Source organism: Solenopsis invicta, chromosome 16, assembly GCF_016802725.1.
Source record: "Solenopsis invicta isolate M01_SB chromosome 16, UNIL_Sinv_3.0, whole genome shotgun sequence".
Taxonomy (NCBI): Eukaryota; Metazoa; Arthropoda; class Insecta; order Hymenoptera; family Formicidae; genus Solenopsis; species Solenopsis invicta.
Window position 1 is genome coordinate 5,792,435 of NC_052679.1, and position 22,292 is coordinate 5,814,726.

Sequence of the window (22,292 nt, forward strand, 5' to 3'; positions counted from 1 at the left end):
GTACTCACCGGTAATGGGCTTATGACATCCTGCACACAAGGATCCTCTCTTGGCGTGATAGTGTGTCTCGCAATACGGTAATCCCTCATGGTCGAAGAAGGAGCCGCCCTGAAACTTCTGCCTGCAATCCTGCAAAATAAAAAATACGGACGCATTTGAGAACGTTATAGAAAAAAATTAATATACGAAAAAACAAAGTCGCAAAATTCTATAAATCTTGGAAAAAAATCGATGTCAGTTAAAAAATTAATATACTTATATTTATGAAAGAAACACTGGGAAAAATATGAAATTTTGCACGAGTACACTTGATGCTTTCAATAAAACTACACTATATATTATTAATCATGGGAGAATCAATGATAGTTCTCAAAAGAAAAATATTGTTTGCTCATATTTAAAATTACAAGAAATTGATGGTAACTTGAAAACATCCTGTGTGTACTATGTTTAGTCTAATTATATACTGTAGTTTCTATATATTACTATTCATCTTGGCTTCATCTTAAATAAAACAAGATTCACATTGAAACGTGGTTCTCAAACGACGTTAGATGAAACCGGCTAGAGAAGCATCATCATGCGACGCTTTTTCTTCATATCAACAAGTAATAGTAAAAAAAAATGTATGCCAGATGTATTATCAGAAAAATCGAATTTTCGATTATATATATATATATATATATATATATATATATATATATATATATATATATATATTTATTTATGTAACTTGTCTTAATTAATATTTGGACACATAAGAATCAATCATATCTATATTTATATAATATTATATTTAATTATTTGAAAAGCTTTTTCAGAGAGATAAAATATTTCGATAGAGAGCAATTAATCGTTTTATTTGCGCCAAGATGAATGTTTAATGTCGATTCGAATCATCTGCTATTATTGTATAACGTAAAGAACGAAAATGTATCCATCTGTGACAACGGCATCGCCATTCACAGCGTTCAGATTGACTCTTCCCCGCGTCTGTTGCCACGAGACACGCATCTCCGAGTCGCTGTGTGTGTAGATGAGCCAGTCGACTCTCGGTGTCGTGTGTGTATTTTTGTTTTGGGGGTTGTTTTCTTTTTTTGGGGGGGAGGATGTGGGATGAGGAAGGGAAGGTTTATTTCTTTACTTTTCATAAACAGTACTAATAGTATCCGCTCGGCAAAATTCCTCTCTATTGTCAAGAGCTCGGCACAATGTCAAGGCGCGAGCTTAAAAACGAAAGCAGCTAAGCTCGTACTTGTGTATGCCCTGTGATGCGAGGCGTGTTGTGTCTGATACGTGTGTGTTTACGATGTGTCTGTGTGTCTTGCGATGCGGAATTGAGACGACGGTGACTCGCAGTCGGCGTTTCTCCGCTCTCGATCTTCCTCTTAGCGCCAAGCTAAATCACCTGTCGAAGGGGATTAGAGGGGTGGGCTCCGCATTCATAGAGCCAAAGGGCATACAGGGGATAACATAACGTGCAGGGGTAAACTGGGCGATAGTGACAAAAAAATTCAGCGTGAGGAATTGGCGCGACGACGCGAGGCGGCGGGATCGAGCGGCGTCCTTACGCCTCTTGCTCTTCCTCTTCCTCCTCGTCGTCTACCCCGACGCACTTGGGGCACACCGGTTGTCCCTCCATCGCGTAGAAGGACTTTCCGGAGACCGGATTCTTGCAATCCTGTAATTTTCAAAGTTTAATGTGCCTGAATGCGTTTCTCGCGTTGATTTTTCTGCGATTTTCCCGGGATTTCTAAACTAGTGTATGAAGAAAACGAAGTTGACGGTCTCATAAAGTTTGCGCTGGAAATAAAATTTAGTGATGAGACAGACGAATCTTGCGAGCATGATACCTACCCTGCAGACGAAGCAATCCGGATGCCATTGACTGTTAAGAGCGGATATATAATTTTCCATGATAGCGCGATTGCAGCCGCCGCACTTGGGCGCGAACATATCGAAGTAGTCCTCGCGACAGTAGGGCTTACCGTCCCGCTCGTGGAAGCCTTCCTCGCCGAACTGCTTGCCGCATTGGGCGCAGAAGAAGTGCTCGGTGTGCCAAGTTTTCTCCAGAGCGGTCACGCATTTCTGGAAGAAAAATATTTTTTTCGCATCCACACGAGCGATGACTTGTGCGATGAAATATTTCAAGGGGCAATCAGGAAAAGAGTATAGATTGACATCGTCAGGGCGATAATTGATTGAAAAAGAAGCCTATTAAATTAAACTGTAAAAAGTTTGTTACTAACCATAAGTATTCTTAATTTGTTTCAGGAATATTAAAGTTCAGACATTCCATGAATGCCAAGGGATGAAAATTTCAAGGAAGAAATGAGGATTTCTGCCGGGACCTTTTTATTTGCTCTCTACGAGACATTTTTTTATCTCGGGAGCACTCGAAGAATCCACTCGAGACTTATACTCTTTCCCTCAAAAGCCCCGAGAACGATTCCGCGAGCCTTACGTCGAGAATGGGTCCGTTGCAGTAAGCGCAACGAGGCGAGAACAAGTTATGATAGTCCGTCTCGCAGTAAGGGTGACCCTCCCTCTCGAAGAAGTTTCGCGTGCCCAACTCCTGATTGCAGTGGGTGCATGTGAAGTGTTCCGGATGCCACGTCTTGCCCAAAGCCGTTATCACCTGCGTAGCAAAAATATTATCAAGTCAAGGAGGATATCCAGTCGCCGGTAATCAAATCAGTCTTCAGGAATCATGATGATCAGGTTGACGGCTACCTGGCCAACGATCGGCTTCTCGCAGGCGTTGCAGCATCCCTTCTGGGTCGTGTTGACACCTTGGCGGCTCATGTCGGCCTGGAGATTGCCGAGCATAGAATCCAACTGATTCTGCTTGAGAGGTTGGCTCTCTCCCGGATGATAGAGATGAGTCGTGTGGGTCTCGGTGATGTGGACGCGAGTCTGCGTGCCCTCGCTGGGCAAAGGGCTTTGCGAGCTCTTGGTGGCCTTGTTGGGCTTCGCGTACGGCGAGTCGGTCACCGTCTGATGCTGATGAGTGCCGCTATTAATCTGCAAAGACACGCGGATCGAGCGCGTAAAAATCCGGGTGACAACTCTCCGTCCGAGAAATCAAGATAGATCCAAAGTTCGACGCTTCGATTTCGAGGTTGAGTAAATAAGATAACGAATTGAAAAAAAGATATTGTTTGTCTCGCCACAGCTTCTCTCTGTTATCTCGTCAGTTGTTATTTTGAAGCGTAAAAAGAATTTCCTCAGCCTCGAGATCGCAAATCTCAATTTCTCGAAAAGATAGTTGCACTCGTCTCACTGAATCCAATCAAGAAGAAAGGACGTATAGTTCCCCGCGTAATTCTACGAGTGTCCGTATCAATCGTGCACGTGTCTGTATGTACGTGTCAGGCGTCGGGATGCGAAGGTTGTTCAAGGTTGGGCACCGCGCGACTGATTTGACGGGCAAGGTGAGAGAAAAGGCTCAAGGGACGTCAAGTCCGCGAGGTGTCGAGTGAAGAGTAATGAAGACCTACGGGCGAGATGGTAAGGTAAAAAGTAGGAGATGTCGATCGCCACGGGCGAGCTTGCAGACTGGCCGAAAGCTCCGGGTGTTTCGGCGGGTCGCACCGACGCGCGAGTGCCCCACTTCTCTCGGTGGCCTCGTCTTCTTGGTCCCCCTTCTTTCGCGGCCGCGGGAAACGGGGGAGGAATATCTAGTGCGGCTCCGGTAGGTAGTTCCCGGCTCCACAGTGGTGGCGAGGTGGTTATTTTCGTAACGTGGGGAGCCAAGAATGGGCAGGAGTGGATTTAACGCCCCGGTGTTTTCCGATTCCGCGGTAAATCAAAGCGGCGAACGGTCGGGGACAGTCGGACAGCAGCATGTACCTGTTTCGTCGATAGCTACATATGGATCCCGTGTACGGAAAAGAAACAACAACAACTCGTGAAAAGCCAATGGTGTACCTTTGAGCTCGCTCTGGTACATCGTGACAGACGGATCTTTTAGATGATTGAATGTTACTCTTTTAGACCCGCGGTTATGTACACAATGCAGACGAGAAGCAACACATGCTAACTCTTTCGGTACGAGATTAAACATAAAAAATGCGTAAAAGAGTCCATACCGGCTTCCAACCAGCAACAGAGCCCTAGAGTTTATTTAGTTGTTTGGTTCGTCGCTTATTGGCAACGTGTGAAGGCCGAAAGCCGATGTGGACACCGAAAGAGCTATCTAACCCTTTAGGAACGGCGTTCTCTTCACAATTTATAACTCGTCTCTTATTAGTTTATACCAACATTTATGTACTCGCAGCTTATTTTAAATTAATTAATTTTTGCTTTATTGATTCGTTTATCTTTTCTTTTAAAAAAGAATTAAAATTACACATCTGTCTGAAAACTAAAACCGTGAAGATTGCCGCTCCGCAAAGGTCAGTCGCGTTACGTATCGCAATTATTATATTACGTGATTACGTTATGAATGGATGGGATACCTTAAATTCGGAAAGCGAAGCCATTAGGTCGTCCAGCTCCTTGGTAGCGTTACTCGCGGTATGACCGTTAGGGTAACTCCTGTGAACCTCGGTTCGATTCAGCGAGCCGTGCTGACTGGAGGGATAGCCGTCGTAGACCGGCTGTATCTCCGTGGATGTCTCTTGTATGGTGACCCTCACCTTTCCGTCGGCGGGGGGGTAGTCTCTGCTCGAAGGGGGCAGGGAATAGTCCCGAATTTTACCGAATTATCTTGGGGATCGAGAAACCCCCGGTTAATCGCCGGCGAGTTCGATCGTCCACGATCGCACGAGTAAATCGGTCGTCGACGTTCGAACTCGCCCTCCCGAAACTATAACCGTCTCGATCACGAAATTATTAATCACAGCTAGATGTTTGAAAGCAGCCTGCTCTTACGTGATTCCAGGATTAATTTGCGCGTACATAGAAAGCTCACCCGTTAGGCACTGCGGTGCTTAGCTCCTCGAGCAACGAGTCGACGGTGGGTCGAGAGGCTGACATGCTACTTGAAGAACGGAGCATGGGGCTGGTCGCACCCCCGTTCACTCCCGTGGACGCGCGGCCGTCTATAACATCGAGCAGCTCGGTGCGATAAATCGCTCTTGCGATACCGTCTCTCACCTCTCCCGAAAGGTTTGGCAAGAAACGGAAAAATCACCATAATTATCGCGCTCTTGTCTAAATTTAAATTCTCTATTCGGCGAATGTTTCATTGATCATCTTCTTTTAGCAACCGTTTATTTATTTATTTTTTTTTTTTCAAGTAAAATCGCGAAAACCTTGCTCAAATTGTGTGAATAAAGATTTTTTTTTTTAAAGAGAAATTTAAAGAGATACGGATTGCAAGAAGAAATCTTGCCCGTTCGGGAAAGGGTTAAGAGTCTAAATAGTCAACCTCTTTCTTGATAGTGGGCGTTATAGCGCGCGTTGCTCAGGTCTTGCAGGAGGGTGTCCAGCTCGGAAAGATTGTTATTGAGAGAGGGCATCTTGCTCCCGGTGCTGGCCTGGGTGTAAGACGCGCCTCCGGTTTTACCCATGGTTTCCTCTATCGCCTCGCGGTTCTGATAAGTCGGCTACAACATTCGGGAAAGGCCGCGATCAAGCGATTAATGCGTTAACTGCTCCAAGCGCGCTTCTTCGTATCGCAAATGTATCCATCAAAGACACCGGCCTCTTTATCTTACGCAGGGAAAAAAAAATTGTCTTGAAAAGATCAATGCGCGTAATATATCTCGCTGATAACCTTTTTCATAACAAGTTCGCCGAGTGTCTCAAAGTTCATTTATTTTTATCAATTCATTACTGATCGCCGATCGCGCGAACTCGAGCGTAAAATTTAGTTCTATTGCGTTAGTTGATAATTCTGCTATTAATTATTATACTGGGAAAATTCCAGCTTGGGCATTTGTGAACATTCGTGGAATAATATAATAGAATCTTAATTTAAAATAAGCTTAAATTTTTCCCTTAAATTTCAATATCGAAATGTCGGAGGCGGTTAGAAAATCTGATGCGACAATCGAAAGGATTCATCTTCGGATGAATGGACGAAGTACGAAAGCAAGTCGAACGACAGCTGCGCGACACTTTTTGCGTTCGGCCCAGGTGCTCTTGGCTTGTTAATCGACAAAAAGCAAGGGCCTGCCAAGTTTCCGCAAAGTGCATTATTATTTAGAACCATGATGTCACTAGAATCATTATGCGACGCGTGTGGAACGTTGTCGTTCAGGACGACGCGCGTCTTTAGTCCCGACATTCAATTTTAGATCACTTTTAGTTGCGAGAGAAAATATCCTAAAAATATATCGTCATCGCCCCTTCCACTTAAAACGATAAACACTCAATAATAACATTAAGATTTATTGGGAAACGTGCAAAGAAGTCATTGTCGTGCCAAATTATCGCTTAAACAACAGAAGTATAATTTATAATATTTATACAAAATAAACTCGTGTTTTGTGTACAATGAGTTTTCTAAATAACATTAATTGTGTGTTAATGTACAACGTCTGTCAATATTAATGTTAAAGATATCACGTTTTAATATAAATTTAATAAGCGAAAAGATGTTTTAATTATGAAATTGGCGGCCCGCGAGAAGTCGCTCCGACTTGTTTACCAAAATTAAATTTGATGCTTGACGTCAGGCTAATCGATGGCCAAATGCGAACCGTAACCATCCGTGACGATAAGTTGGAACTATTACCGAAGATCTTTCAAGAGGATCCGTAAATGATGCGTAACGAAAGCAGGCAATTGGGGTCGGTCTCTAATAATCTCCACCTCGCCTGCATAAAAATAAATCGTCATCGCAATTTACAGCGGTTACTCTCCTCGCTATTTAAACCTGTATAACATTAATAGATACTATTGTCAATGTGCTGCAAAGTCAATTATCTGAAAAAATCTCTTTTTTTTTTAACTCAACAAATTGTGTTTGCATTTAAAATATATATTTCGGCACTCTTTTCTTACAACTATTGTAAGATCGTATCGTTCTATCAAAACAAACGATTTGCCAGCTTTTCGTATGATATTAAATGAGTTTACGTCTTTCAAATAACTTCCAAAAATAATAGACGAATTTACAGTCAAAGTTCCGAGTAGCGAACAAGGACGGCGAGATTTATCGCCCAAACTCCCGCGCGACTATTTTTTTTTTTTTTGCAATAAAAGCAGCATTACGGCGCATCCTGCTGGATAGAAACTGGGTTACACGCTGAGTCGTCGGCCTAAAAATATATCCGCGGCAAGCCAGCAGAAACATGTCAGCAAGACGCATTGGCGCTTAAGCGGGAAATTTCAGCGGCGACATCATCATTAACGCGAGGCAACATCCGCAGGATCTTTGTACCATTAGCATCGTAACTGTCAAATTATCGGTAGAAGATTCTTTAACAAATTTACAATTTATCTCTCGCCAGAATTCGAAAAGTATTGTGGACTCGCGCAAATTTTCAACATGCGATACTAAATGTTTACCAATCGAGAATAGTCGATCCATCAGGAAGAGTCAGTTTGTCATAAGTGGAGATGTACGAATTATGCGATTTCTGTTTGAATCTGAACTACTCGAAAAGTTCAAAACTATCTTTATTACATAAAAAAATCTTTTTTATTATATGTATTAAAATTCTATCCAACAATAATCATGTTTGAATAATTATATTAATTAAAAATTATATTATAACGACTCTAGATTCAATTTAGCATCAAAATATACTTGATTCGCGTATTTTAATTTATAATTATAAATCTATTGTTTTCGATATTTGTAACAAATCAATTTTACTTTAAATCTATTTTTATTACATAAAAAAATCTTTTTATTGCGTTTATTAAAATTCTATCCAACAATAATCATGTTTGAATAATTATATTAATTAAAAATTATATTATAACGACTCTAGATTCAATTTAGCATCAAAATATACTTGATTCGCGTATTTTAATTTATAATTATAAATCTATTGTTTTCGATATTTGTAACAAATCAATTTTACTTTAAATCTATTTTTATTACATAAAAAAATCTTTTTTTATTGCATGTATTAAAATTCTATCCAACAATAATCATGTTTGAATAATTATATTAACTAAAAATTATATTATAACGACTCTAGATTCAATTTAGCATCAAAATATACTTGATTCGCATATTTATAATTATAAATCTATTATTTTCGATTTTTTCAAGCCAGCTATTTTCAATAAAAAAAATCTTTCAAAATTGTTCGTTATTCTCTCCAAGAATATGTATAAAACAACATTTTCGCGAGCTACCTTTTCTTTTATCCGAGACACATGACGCGTCCAGCGTGTGTGCGGCTCCGATTCGTCGCGGTCACGTGCTCGCGTTGTTACTGCATTCGGCGGCGTTTATGCAACGATCTGCAGAACGGCAGATACAGCCGCAGCGCGAATCGCGTTCTGGAATTGTGCAATGTGTAGATGCCCGCGAGCTAAATTCGCGCGTCAAAGGGAAAGCTCGAACAGTCCGACCTTCGGTAAGCCAGCAGGATTTGGCACTGACTGGACGATAATTCGGTAGAAAATGGTTATTGCCATTGTCAACGTGTCTTGTAATACGAGACGTTGTTTAGCACCGTGCCATCCAGTTGTGTGTTAAATAATATTACGACTGTTGCGAGAAACAATATCGAAGTAGCAAAGCCTAGATAAGAAATTATCACTAAGAATGCTTTTATTTTTATTCCAGATTATCCGCGACAAAGAATTTTGATAATTGAAAAAATTTAGAAAATTTTTCATTAATTCAATTCAGTTACTTCATCACTAACCTTAACAATCGCCAACAAATGCGAATAAAATTTTTTTAACTAATATTGATAATTAAAAAAAATTTCGATGAACTTTTAAATCAAAGTTTACAATGGCATCAGCATCAAAACTTCTAGCACGCTTCTTGCACGCTTCGCGAAACAAGCTGGCTGACAATTTCGCCTAGTTGGCCGTCGCGAAAATAGGTCTCGGACTGTATCGAAAACTGGATCGCGTCACATCCGAGAATGACGACTACAGCGCAAACCTGATGACAGATCGATGCCATAACGACACGTTCCGAGAAGAGTAATGTGAACGGCGCGATTTACGCGAGTGCAATTTGTTAAACATTGAAGAGACAGCTGTCAAGATTTTTTTAGCTGTCCTAACTCGTCAGTCGTGAAACAATCGGCTTAACCCTTCAACACTTTTGAGTCTCCTCTTTCTGGTAACTTTCAGCGTGAACAGAAATATGGAAGTGATTAGTTCAAAAAAGTATACATTTATCGTAATAATATACCTGCAATAATTTAGCATGCTACAACAGCGAGAAAATATACAACGAAGAAAAGAGTTTGGTGATAACAATCAAACCTAGATGATAATTGCTAAGCTTTAGTTTCAATGAAATGTTCAATTAATATAACAAAATATTTAGTAATATTTAGTAACGTGTGGTGACCGTTTAGTAATGAATCGATTGTTATTATTACGTTCGGTTATATTGATCAAGCATTTAATTTACTTTATCAAAGCGTAATTTATACCAAACTTTCTTTTGGTGTTACGATACAGTATGTAAGTTAAAAATATAAGTAAAGATAAATATCACAAAAATTATGTTGATACAAATATGTAATTCATATTTGTATCATCAAATAACTATCAATTTAAAAGCCGATTTAACTGACGTATGTTTTTTTTTAATAATTCAAACGGTATAAAGTGTCACGACCGTAGTACGATTACCTGAACTTTAAGAAGTTCATCGACCTAACGTCAACTTCCATTGTTTCCACGAACGATATTAATTTAAATGAAATAAGAGTGGATAACAACAAAAGAAAAAAGTAAAAAGTAAATCAAACAAATTTGTCATTTTAGTCTATCCAGTTCAAACAATTTAATTGCTATTTTCTTAAATAAAAAATTGCAGAATCAAATACTTAATGTATAGTTTCTCTCAGGCATTAGAGAAAAATTATTATATTTTTTTTTTTAAGCCCACCTTCCAGCGTTGCAAATGACAAGGCATAAGCGGCGAGCTTTTCTTGCGATTAAAAATAAAGTATCCTGTAAAAAGAGCTAAAAGCAGAACTGCGAATGCTTCTACTACCGCTCGTACGGCTCCTACTGCAAAATGCATCGAAATCGATTCGCTTGTCTGTACATATCTCAATTCTAGTTTCAATAGACACGAGCCGTGCGAGAGAATGTCGAGAGGTACGCAAAAGCTAGCAGAAAGATACACATATTTGCGTATTCCTGAATGCATGAATACATAATTCGCGACTCGACATCGCGGCGGATGTCGCGGTTGAACGTGAAGACGGACGGAGATGACTTCTCTCCATCTTTTTCGTATTATTTTTTTTTTTCTTATTATTGCGAATAAAACGCAATTCAGCCGAGGATTGGCGCGACCAGCGAACGGTGCGTATATAGCGGTCATATATAGCTTAGTCATGTTCGACCGCAAATTTTACAACCGGAGCGCGACACGAGTCATGAATAATAGAGGCAGTGCTGCCCTAGGCTGCACGAGGATCGATCAAATCGGCAGGGAACTGTAACAGGTGGGAGTCTCTTCGTCGCGGAGAGAAAAAAACTTGCGGAAACACACCACGGTCTCGTACAACTCTCTCTCTTTCTCTCTTATGCACTCCGCGGAATAATATATTATTGTTTTACGATACTTTTATTTGCGCATCACGTTTATTTCTCGACCTCGATATTTTTACGAATCTCAACGATTGATTTGTATAACGCCTATTGACACGGGCATTATTTTCTTTTTAAGCGCGATAAAAAGTACACAAAAAAAAGGGAATGTTTTTCCGAGAACATTTTTATTTCAAAATGTTAAATGTTGAAGTGAGATTAAGTAACGTTAAACAAACACATAACTTGGTTGAAGAATTCTTTATGGTTTCAACGAGAAAAATATATTCTTATTGAATAAATGACTTTTATGAATTGAGGAAAAAAAATGTCGAATAGAAAATATAGGAAATATCTTCACAAAGGGATTAGAATATTTTGATACTATTATTATCAAAACTATTATTGTGCTATTTAGATAATTATTGCACCATGGTCGATAAAATAACTGATAGGACTTATTTAAAATAAGAAATGAATCATAAAAAGTTATTTAAATAATAAATAATTACTTTATTTTATTTACAGTACGACCGAGTACCCTGTTATTGTAATATTGAAATAAAATATGAGAAATTATGCTAAATTTTAAAATTATTCAATTCTTTAAAAAAGATTGACTTGTAAAAGAACATAATTTTTTGCTTTTATACGAAACAATAATTACTAAATAGAATATATATTATAATAATTTAATAATACTTGATATTATTTTCTTCTTGCAATTTTAGAAAAAAAAAAATATAATTCAATTTAGTAAAAACAAACGTCTTTATATTAAAAACTTCTTTAGTTTTTTTACTAATCAATTAAAAGTTGATTTTTCTGAAATTGTTAAACGTTCGAGTTTTCTTTATTCACTACTTCATCCACGCGGCGAATAAATTAAATTCCGTTTGTGTGCGTAACCTTCGCATCTCCAGGCACATCCTCGCGTAATTTCTCGCTAGTGAAAATAAAGAGTACGAGAGTAACTCGAGAATTTCTCTCTCTCTCTCTCTCTCCCAGACTGATACACGATTCCGCCTGCCGCACACGTTTCGACGTTGTTGCTTCTATAGTGATGCTTCGGACAGTCAATTTTAGACACGATATTGATTCTAATTTTAACTCCGCCGTGTGTTACATCACACTTATTTCCTACCGTGTTTTATGACTCTGGAAGTTTCTCTTTTTTCCTCTCAAAACAACCGATGGATGGTTAACGCGAGACTTATCGCAGGATTCGTCGCGAGCGAAACCGCGTTGGGACTTCGGCCTCTTTGACTTCTTTCGCGGTCTATTTTCACGATTGTAACATGGACGATTCCGTGTCTAAACAAATTTAAACGGTTGCGCACTGAAATTATTTCAGAGCGTCCGCCAATCAAATTATTGCGCAACGTTATACGGCCGCAAAATAACGGTCGGAAAAATCGTCGTTACGCAAGTACGTGCACAAATAAAAAAAAAAAAAAAAAAAAAAAAAAAGAAAAATCCGAGAACTGATATTTAATGTTGAGTTTTTTGTGCGCTTTGCATTTCGATAATAGTAATTAATATCGCGAGATCGGCTCTGAATAAAAACACCTCAACATTTCCGTTACGAAGCATCCGCGTTTGAGAGATTAGAATCTCACGGCGATTCTGTAAACTGGATCCCGCTTAATCGCGAGTGTCCGTATTAATGGTGCCGGTGGCCCTGAAAGCCAGCTGCGGGCGATCGAGAGACATTGACGAGACCACGCTGTATCTCGCTAAGACATCGTATCGACAGTTATTAACCGTCGGCGAAGAGGTCTATTTACGGATTCTTCCCGTGTCACGTTTTCGCGACCATGACGACAGATCGCTCTATTTCGAGACGTTTTGTAGACTGGAATCGCGAGAACGGCGTTAGTGCCAAAGAGTTAATTTTGTATAGCACGTGTACGATGAAACGCATTGAAATTTCCTTTCGAGCGCGGCGTCGATAGGAAAAACAACCGTGATAAGTGACAAGACCTGCAACGAATGCGTTCGATATTTTTAACGGAATTTTTCGGCGGTGAGATAAGAGGAGAGATTAGGATTCACGATGTTGGTACAGAAATTCTCTATATTGCCACAAATATTCTGTAAAAAACATTGTCAGGTTTTCACAGCCTTAACGCTCCTGGTTAAATCTTTTAGTGCTATATAATATTTCTAGTACACTGAGAGAAAATTTTAATAAATATTTCTTTGAATAGTTGCAATGGAATATTTACTAAATGTAAATAAATATTTATTTGGTACAGGAATCGCTAACGTAACTCAACTATTATTTCTTTTTATTGAATAAATATTTATGTACCGTAACTGTTCAAACAAATATTTATTAAAATTTAGTAAATTTTTTTTCAATGCACGATTTTATATACATTTTCCAGTTCACCTAACTGTGCTTTGATATATTCTTCGGTCTTGAAACAAAATTTAAATTAAGCGAATAATATTGCAATCAAGAATAATATCAAGTTAAGAATCGATTTACTAACAATGATGCTAGCGAGCATCTAATATGTCAATGTGATGCCAATAAGAAAATCCTTCTTTTTAAAAAAAAAACTATGAAGAATTTGTTGCGAAAAACTGTCAGGTGATCTCAGGTTCGATCCCAGGTTGAGATGTTATTTTTTGCAACAAATTTCTCATAGTTTTTTGAAGGGAAAAAAAATTTTCATATTGGTATCACATTGCCATATTAGATGTTCGCTACCGTCATTATTAGTAAATCAATTCTCGATTGCGATATTACTATTCTCAATATTCAGCTTAGAACTGGGTTTCAAGACTGAAAAATTTATCGACGCAATTTGAATTTAAAAATGTATGTAAAATCATACAAACAAATATCAGCATTAATTGCAAAATCTATTATTGCTAAGGCTTTTTAATTAGTTGCGTTTATGCATGCCGGTCTATATTTTCTTATTATTAGTCAGGCTTTCTTTAACTATTACGATCGCGCGCGTGTATTGAAATATGACAAACGCCCCTGGCACCAATGTCGCTTTGCGTTGGCAGCTTTATACTTTATTGGAAACCGCAAGTGTTCAGAATAGCTGAACAGAATCGAACCACTTGGCTCCATCTGGTGAACCACACGTTCACGACTTCAGCAACGTCTCTTCAGCAACTGATCGAGCTTCCCCGGCTCATCGATAAACCACCGTGATGTTACGTTCTCGACTTATCATCGGGGAACGTTCTCACGTAGTAAAACGGAGCCCTACCTTTTTGAAAATCTCTGTGAAAATCTAGCTCGATCAATCAGGTGCAAAGATGCAAATTTGATCGTCACGATATAGTATGATATCAATCTGAAGATAAATGAATCCACGGAGTCCACAGGGTTTTCAATGTAAATCTCCAGAATCCGGTGAACGCGCGCGCGCGAGAGGCGCGTCCTCGTACGTTTATTAGTGCTGTAATTGCGAGCGAAAGATCTTATCTTGACATACCGATTGCGGTGGCAGTGGTGACGTTCGATTGTCGTAAGACCTATATCCGGTCGTATGGATGCGGGCGCCATTCAGCGATCCGTAACCGGGCGTCGGGTTACCTCCGACGACATGACTTCCCTCCGACGACACGGTGTTCTGCAGGTCCGCCAGCAGAGCATCTGGAAACACAATAGACCGGGTGATTAATCTCCCTTGAAATTTCAAACTGCAAAACGCATGGGGGATCGCGCGCCGAGCTTCAGGGTAGATTTAAATCCATCTCGAAAAAAGTGACGCGCGATTCCTCACGTTATCTCATTCCTAAATTTATCAAGGAATCTCCTCTATTTCGAGCTTTCGCCAGATACATTATTTTTATAGAGACGAACGGGTGGAAACCGTATCCCCTCCGTGCACCACTGATTCATTTGTGTATCGCGATTGTATGTAAAAAAAAAAATAAATAGAAATGATCATTTATTATATTAGTACAAACGTAAATGAGATCTGCGTTAATATTTTAATTCAGACCCTTAAGAAGAAGTTCAATAAACTGATTACCATATCAGTGACTGATGATATTTCATCACTTATACTGATACAGCTCATCAGTTTACTCAAACACATTTTCTTACGGGGAATCACAAAAGCTGCGTTTGTAATATTTTTCAACCGAAACGCTTAGAACTCTTTATTTAAAAAACTTTTATATTTATGTGCCGTTTTGTAATAAATTAATAACCAAGATTTGATTAGAGTAAACAATCTATGTGCGTGCGTTAAACTTTTAATTACATTACAGTGATATCGCTTTTATTATTATTTCCATAAGATAATTAACTCTTGATAGTCCATCAATTTCTCTCAATTCATTTATTAGATATTTGGATAAATTTTTTAAGAAGGCAGCAGAATAATAACGCGCCAATTGCCGCGTTGCAATGGGAAATATTATATTCCGCGAACTAATATCGCGTTATTAGGTCAATCGAGCTCACTCATTTAATTTCGAGCGGCCGTACGTAAAAAAGGAAATGTCACGACATTGTTTCACGATGACGCCATGCCCCACCGCTTCGTCGCCGTCCTTGGCAAGCGCACGATTGCCACAATGGGTTTAATTTATTTAATTTAAAATCAGGAGACACAGCTCATTTGCCTACGAGCTAAACAAGTGTATAATACCATAATTTATACGAATACGTAATCCGCACGTGAACAACGAGCAACAACGCCAAATGTAAATTGTGCTCCTGGCACACAAAATTGTACTTTAATTATTTTTAATCATACGTTTAATATTCAATACGCGGACGAAAAATGTGGGAGAGTTGGTTGGTGCCATGGAAAACGAGCCAACGAGGTATAAGTTATTTTACCGTCACATCCGAGTGAGAAGTCCGTTACGACATGGGTCAGAGAAGGCTGCGTGAATCCTTATTGTTGCGAATTCGCAACCTCCTCCGACCCATGTTACAGCGGATTTCTCGTGCGCGCAGTGTCGACGGTAAAAAAAAAAAACTTGCCTCTTGTCCGAACTTTCTCCCCGTTTACGAGAGAAATATATTCCTCAGAGGCCCCCCAGAGAGACTCGAGAACCTCTTTCAAAAATTCGTTCGTCGCGCGCGGAATTAGCTTTTCTCGTCGTTTAAAAGCCTAAGAACGATTATCAGGGAAGTGTGCGTTTACCGAGAGTAACGAGGCTGCCGGTCGCTCTCTCGTGATTGTACACCTGGTACAGGTTCTCCTCTTCGAGTGCGTGCGTCGTCTCCATCGCGGGATCGCGACACACCCACTATTTCAGGAACGTTGAACCCCGCGGAGTGCGAGTTTCAGGCCGACTTCGGCGAGCCTGGCCCCAGCAAAAATGCGGAGAAAGCGCGAAACACGCCGACGAGGGGACGAATTCAGCGAGTGAAAAAATTCGCGAAGCTGATGAAGGATCCCGGCGCACGCAAGTGAGACGTCGGCGGTTTTAAGCCTGCTGCGTAAACCAAACGACCGTAGGAAAAAAAAAAAAAAAAATGAAAGATGCAAGAGATAAATCGTTAAAAATGTTAAAAATTCGTGAACGGTCGCACGAAGTAGCTTTAACCGACGAAAAATGTAAATTGAGAAGGAATGCGTGTGCAACTTCGCGGGACGCTGTACCGAGAAATATTATAGCGGCGAATTGGCTCGACAAAGCGAAATGTGAGAAAAAAACAAAGCGCGAGCCGAGACACCGTGACGTTCTGTCGCGTTAAAGACTGGCGCTGATAAGAGAAGCAAAGTGTTTATCAAGCGTTTTAATCTACAAGTTTATCACGAATTGCAGCCTATCGCGCCAATCGTGCACATATCCTGGAATTATTGTCGTTATTGTCACAATCTTGTCATCGCTCGCTTCGGCGCGCGAAACGAGACGTACGAGTGCAAGATAAATGCGAGAAACGTCATTGATCGAGTGCCGATACCGAGATTGTTGCACAAAAAAGAAAAAAAAAAATTCTCGAGGACAACGAAGTCAAAGTGCAGCTTTATCTGCGCAGCTCCTTCTCTCTCGCCTTCGCGTTCGCGAAAGAGGTTCCAGACACGTTTCCGCTCCGGTTTTTCCGTTTTTCCACACCGCACTCCTTGGAGCACGACGACACGTGTCCTCTGAACGAGGTGGATGCACGCGTGCGAGCGACGCGACGTGTACGGGAACGTCGACGGAACTGATTGTCATTGAAGTGCGCAGGAAGGCGATACCGAGAGAGCTGCTGGAGGAAGGAGCGAGGCTGGAAGGAGGAGGAAGGACATTAAGCAGACATTAAGACGGTAGTGGGGCATTCCCTTACGTTGGACGGAAGCTGCGGTGTGTTCACAGAAAACGGACGCCCAGGAGGCGGCTGGTTTGCTCTGCGACGTTTGATTACGGGGAAACCGATTGCACACCGCGCAAACACGCCGTAGGCAATTCGAGGAAGCTGTTCTAGACGCGAAGAAATACAGGGTGTCCTACTTTTGCTTTTTCTTTCAGAAAAATAGTCAAGTTTGACTTCTCATTTTATTTCAAATGCACTTGGGTGAAACTCTTCGACTCGTGAATCTTGATTAGAGATTTTTTAGTCTTTAAATTTATAAATTTTAGAGCAAAGGGAAATTTAGTAAATTTGACGATCTAGGCTCGTGTGTTTAGGAACTACGTTTCAAGATCGAAAATTTATTCGTCGTCAATATTCACCTTTAATTATTTTAACAAAAATAAAAAAGTTGACAGAATCAAGTGATATTAAATTAATTTAAAAATTAAATTATCAATTTAACTTTTTGCAATCATTGTTATTAAATTGATAATGAATTGAATAATGATTGCAAAAAATTAAATTAATAATTGATTTAATTTTTAAATTACTTTCATATGACTCTGCTCTATCAACTTTTTCATTCTTAATTATTAATAAATAATAAAAGATAAATATTGACGGGTAAATTGTCGAGCTTAAAACAATGTTAAGTTGAAGAGCAGTAATCACAAAATTAAATTGATAATCGATTTAATTTTTAAATCAATTTAAAATGACTTTGCTCTACAAACTTTTTAATTTTTAGTTGCGTTAAAATAATTAAATAACGAATATTGAAAACGTGTGAGAACAGCTTCAAGAAAATTCAAAGACGAATGGTGTTACCAAGTAGCTAAGTGGACCGCGATTAAAGCACTTCAGTGTGCTATAGCGAACAATGCAGTATTCTCATTGACGTAAACACATCGTAGATGGCAGAAGAAGGCTAAACGTTCCAAGCTTCGGCATAAATTATCACGAGAAAACTTTCGCGGTTAAACGCGAGTATCAAATACCTCATTATTGACAACATAACGTCAGAATAATAAATATTTATGGCGAACGTGCGCGCAAATTAATTGTAATGTCGCGATTAATGAAATCGGGAGATCTCGATAACGCGCGAGCGCGCAATTCGGATGCGTGACATTTTCAAGAATAATCGCGTACTCATTCGGATAAGATCGGCACGCACGTTCAGGAGGCGCATTCGCGCGTACTTCCCTGCGCGTTGCACGCGTTCGCGAGATGCGTTCGCTTTTTTTGCGCACCGCTAACGCGCCTCCGCGTGGCGGAGCCGCAAAGAGCGGGCGTTGGGTAATCGTCTGAATGGGACTTCAGCACTGGCACGGAGCCTCGCCGAGCTTATCGAGGTCTATTTTGCACGGCTGATTCATACCGGGAGCCGAACATCAATATCGCGCGTACCGCGAGTGCGTAACGCGCGCGCGTGTCTTGCGTAAACCGCGAGAGGAAGAGGACGGAGAACTCTCACGACGTTAACTGTATCATTGAAGACAGCTGCCTTCCCCTTTATTGCCGCGGCGTCAACTCCCATCAATCCGAATTACCCGCGAGCCTAATCGCGGCCAAATGCGAAACTTGGCGAAATAAACAAGAGGCCAATATAAATTTATTTAAAGGCACGGCTTAAAATTATACATCGAGGTGTGTAAACATGAAGAAAAAGATCGTGCGATTCGAAGCTCTCGCATTGAAAAAGAAATGCTGTAATAGGAACTAAAACGTCGCTTGGTTCAATTAAACGTCGAAACGACGAGCTATCGCTAATACGCAGCTGATTGAATTCAATTTTATTCGTTCAACTATATTTGTCATTATCTTCACTTTTTATTTCATTAATACCGTTATTGAATTAACAAGATATTTCCAATCGGACTTGATTCAACAGCATTTTTTTCTCCGCGCGAGATACATATTGCCAAATGGAAGATAATTCACGAACGGTGACGTCACGAAAGGTAAATCATATTTTTCTAAAATATTCGTGTCACGAAGACATTTAGGTGAACCAGAAGAGGCATGTGTGCGCATCGAGAAAACAATTGATAAGACGAGACTCGTTTAGGCGAATAAAGGACGCCTCGTATTGCCACACGCGCTGTTGGAATTGGAGTTTAATTAGAGGCCGATTTCTCAATACTTACTCACGTATTGCTCCCATCGTGCGTGACGCTGAATTGTCGCCAGGCGTACCGGTGAAATCGGCGAGACAGGCCTCATCACATCCGCCATTTTTATGCGTTTTCAAGAATCTCACGTGGCACTTTCTCTACGTGAGGAAACGAACGGAACGAGACGCGAGATGTTACAACGTTGTTGCAGGCTGGCCAAGAGATCACCACTTTGAAAATAAATTCGTAAACGCGACAGTTAACTTGTTAGGCTTCATTGTGCATTTTACACGCAAGACACATTGAAGTACCTATGCAAGAAAAAAAATTACAGAAATTATGATTAGAACTCTTGATATTCGAATCAACATTACTTCCGGTTAAAATAAATTTAAATAAACAATAGTTTACAGTACTAGACGATTTTTTTTTAATGATTTTTTTACGAATAGCGTCTCGCAGTAGTGATTTCTGAGCCATCTCGCATTTTTGCCAATGGCAATTGGATCTGGAAATATGATTTTGCCAACGAGAGGAAGTGGCGAGGAGATACGCGAGAGATATGTGACGGACAGCAGAAGCGACAGACGGCGGCTCGAGGATGTAAACAGACGAAAAGATTGTTGCAAAAATATCCACCGTTCGTTATCGGCAGTGATAAAACCGCCGCCGTCACCGTCCGGATTCTCTGTAAATCACGCGCGAACTGAATCCACCACGGCGTCTGTGTTGTGCTCTAACTTGCGCTGGCAGCGGGGTAAAAATAAACCTCAAATTAGAGCAGAACTTATAACTAGACCCGTCTTAGCTGGACACTTTAATCCTACTCCAGAAACGCAGCCGCACGGAACTCATTTTCGCGAATCGGACAGCCCGCGCCTCTCTCTCTCTCTCTCTCTCCCGATCGATCGTGACCGTGATCGTCGAAAATGTTACCCGCCTCGGACGCCAAGGTGTGGACATCCGACCTACGAATGACTCACCATCCAAGAAACACGATGACCTTCTGAACTAGAAACCGAAAAGAACAAAAAATCGATCTCCACATTTAAAGGGGTATTCCAGTTTAAAATGTAGGAAAGTCTGGAACTGAAAACTGCCGATGCCGCGCAAATTTTTCTACGCTTTTACGCATCTAGAACTTGTTCATATTTAGTAAATATCAAATTTTGACATGGCCGAAACGTTTATTAATTTTTACGTTACCGTTTAATTTAAAGATAAATATACTTTTCAAGTCAGCTGTGATTTCTTAGAGACTTCAACTTTTGCTTATGCGCGAAACACACGTCAATTTTAACCATTTCTTTTTTTCATACATATTAAATTCAGTCGATACTGTTGCAAAATTGTTAATACGATAAAGACAGACAGTATTTTACATATACGTGAATATTGGAGTCAATAACTTCAGTACTTTTACAACGATCGTGTCAGCCGACTTGAGATAAGTTTGTTTTCAAATTCAAGTAACACAAAAACTAACAAACATTTGTGCAAAATATGCGGCACACGAAACTTTGACACATTTACTAGAATACCTCCTCAATTGCCCCAACTTCGGAAACGATCCAGCGAGTCCCTGAACAAGAGTAGGAGCGTCGTATCCTTTAACCTACGAGTAACGAGAAGCCGAGCGAACAACGAAGCAGAACAACAACGCCGATAGAGCAATTGTGTCCTGAATGGACGAGATTATTGTCGCGAGGTCAAAGGGTCATGGTCGAAGACGAACGGAATCGACAGGCGTCTGGTTCTATCGAACCCCGTTATCAACGACGGCACCGTACTACTGAACGACGATCCGTACTACTAAAACTGGACACGTGGAGCGACACGGGCACGTGTGCGCGAATACGTGATCGGGATGATTCGCGGAGATGACGGCGGGATGATCGATCGGCTCCGGATGTCTGGCGGGATCAGGAGGTACTGGCACCACGTGCTGTTGTTGCGGCTGTCGTGCTTACGAAACCACTGTTACGTGAGAGCGAGCTCCCCCTCCCCATGCCACCCTCTCGTCGACGACGCGATTTTAACATAGGCCGCCAGACGGGCGAACCAGGAACGAGAAAATGTCGGAAGATCGAGCGAACATTGGGAACAGCGCTGCACAACGAGATGACGAGAGACGTCACTTTGAGCGCAAAACGCTCTGCAACCTCGGAACCACACGGCGACACGCTCCCGCGCAGCACGCGATCACTGCGATTGTCCGAGATGCTTCAAGGTCGATTGAAGCGACTTTCCGACGATATAATCGGAAAAAGAAAATAATGCGGTGACGTTAACCGGGTGATATCAACGCGAAAGAAATTGGAAAGTATTCCTCTCGCGTTTGCGAAGGACGTTGATCGCGAACGACACGGACGCGGCTCCTTTTCCTTCGGAATACCTTTTTTTTTACCGGTTACTCGGTCAATCGATCGACTGGTATCTAAACCGGCCCGAGTGTACGCGATTCCTTTATCGCGCCTTCCTACATATTTGCGTCGCGAGCGGGCGAGCGTAGGAGGTGGAAGAAACCACGCGAGGCTGACCTCATATGGAGGTGCGGATCCCCCCTCGAAGAGCGATCGAGGAAGAGGAGATACCTACGCATCGGCGTTCACCTTGAATTCGTACGGCGATCGATCGGCATGATCAATCGTCAAAGAACACGCCGGCAATGCCGCGCGCGCGCGCTGATAATCCCATGAAGGGCGTCGTGTAGCTTAATCGTATGCGGGTGTAACCGGATCGCCGATCGATCGGGAGAACCGCCGATGGGTATTCCGATGGACGTCCGATTGCATCATGTCCGAGATAAGCTGCGAACGTAATCTAATCCGTAAACGCAGATAATCCCCACGGACATGTTCTCGCGAGAGGTATCTAGAAATGATTTCCGTCCCTTCGCGTCGCATTATTCGCATCTGCGTGTCTCTTGGATACTGAAAAACGCTTCACGGTCGAAACGGAGTGTTTCTTCTCGTTGATGTAATTCTTAATCACGCGAGCTCAGGGTAACACACGGAATCTTTTGAGCACTGGAAAAAAAAGTATAGTTATAACTACCAAATGTATAGTGAAATAATATCAACGAAATATTTTGCCAATATAACCAAAAATAATTTTGTGTTTCTAAATGTTTAGTAAGTATTATCAAATCTGTAAGTTATTGAATATTTAGAAAAGTAAAATTATTTTTGGTTACATTAGCCAAATATTTAATTGATACTATTTCACTATACATTTGGTAGTTATTACCAATCTTT

At 40.7% G+C, this 22,292-nt stretch overlaps 1 protein-coding gene across 10 annotated transcripts in view; it reads right to left on the minus strand.

Annotated features, from left to right (window-relative positions):
• LOC105203976 (paxillin) overlaps nucleotides 1-22,292 on the minus strand; it is a 30,038-nt gene that overhangs the window by 927 nt on the left and 6,819 nt on the right. For 4 of the 10 annotated variants that reach the window (XM_011172974.3, XM_026140516.2, XM_026140515.2 and 1 more), the window contains 8 exons: nucleotides 14,109-14,269; nucleotides 5,375-5,552; nucleotides 4,916-5,045; nucleotides 4,461-4,665; nucleotides 2,734-3,024; nucleotides 2,465-2,638; nucleotides 1,858-2,088; nucleotides 9-129 (listed from right to left, as the gene is read on the minus strand). In XM_011172974.3, coding sequence (XP_011171276.1) covers nucleotides 9-129; nucleotides 1,858-2,088; nucleotides 2,465-2,638; nucleotides 2,734-3,024; nucleotides 4,461-4,665; nucleotides 4,916-5,045; nucleotides 5,375-5,552; nucleotides 14,109-14,269 — 1,491 coding nt within the window. Of the gene's footprint in view, nucleotides 1-8; nucleotides 130-838; nucleotides 1,682-1,857; nucleotides 2,089-2,464; nucleotides 2,639-2,733; nucleotides 3,025-4,460; nucleotides 4,666-4,915; nucleotides 5,046-5,374; nucleotides 5,553-14,108; nucleotides 14,270-15,779; nucleotides 16,032-19,068; nucleotides 20,515-20,845; nucleotides 20,865-22,292 lie in introns of those variants that run through there. The other 6 variants (XM_039458255.1, XM_011172951.3, XM_011172945.3 and 3 more) reach the window with 6 other exon arrangements.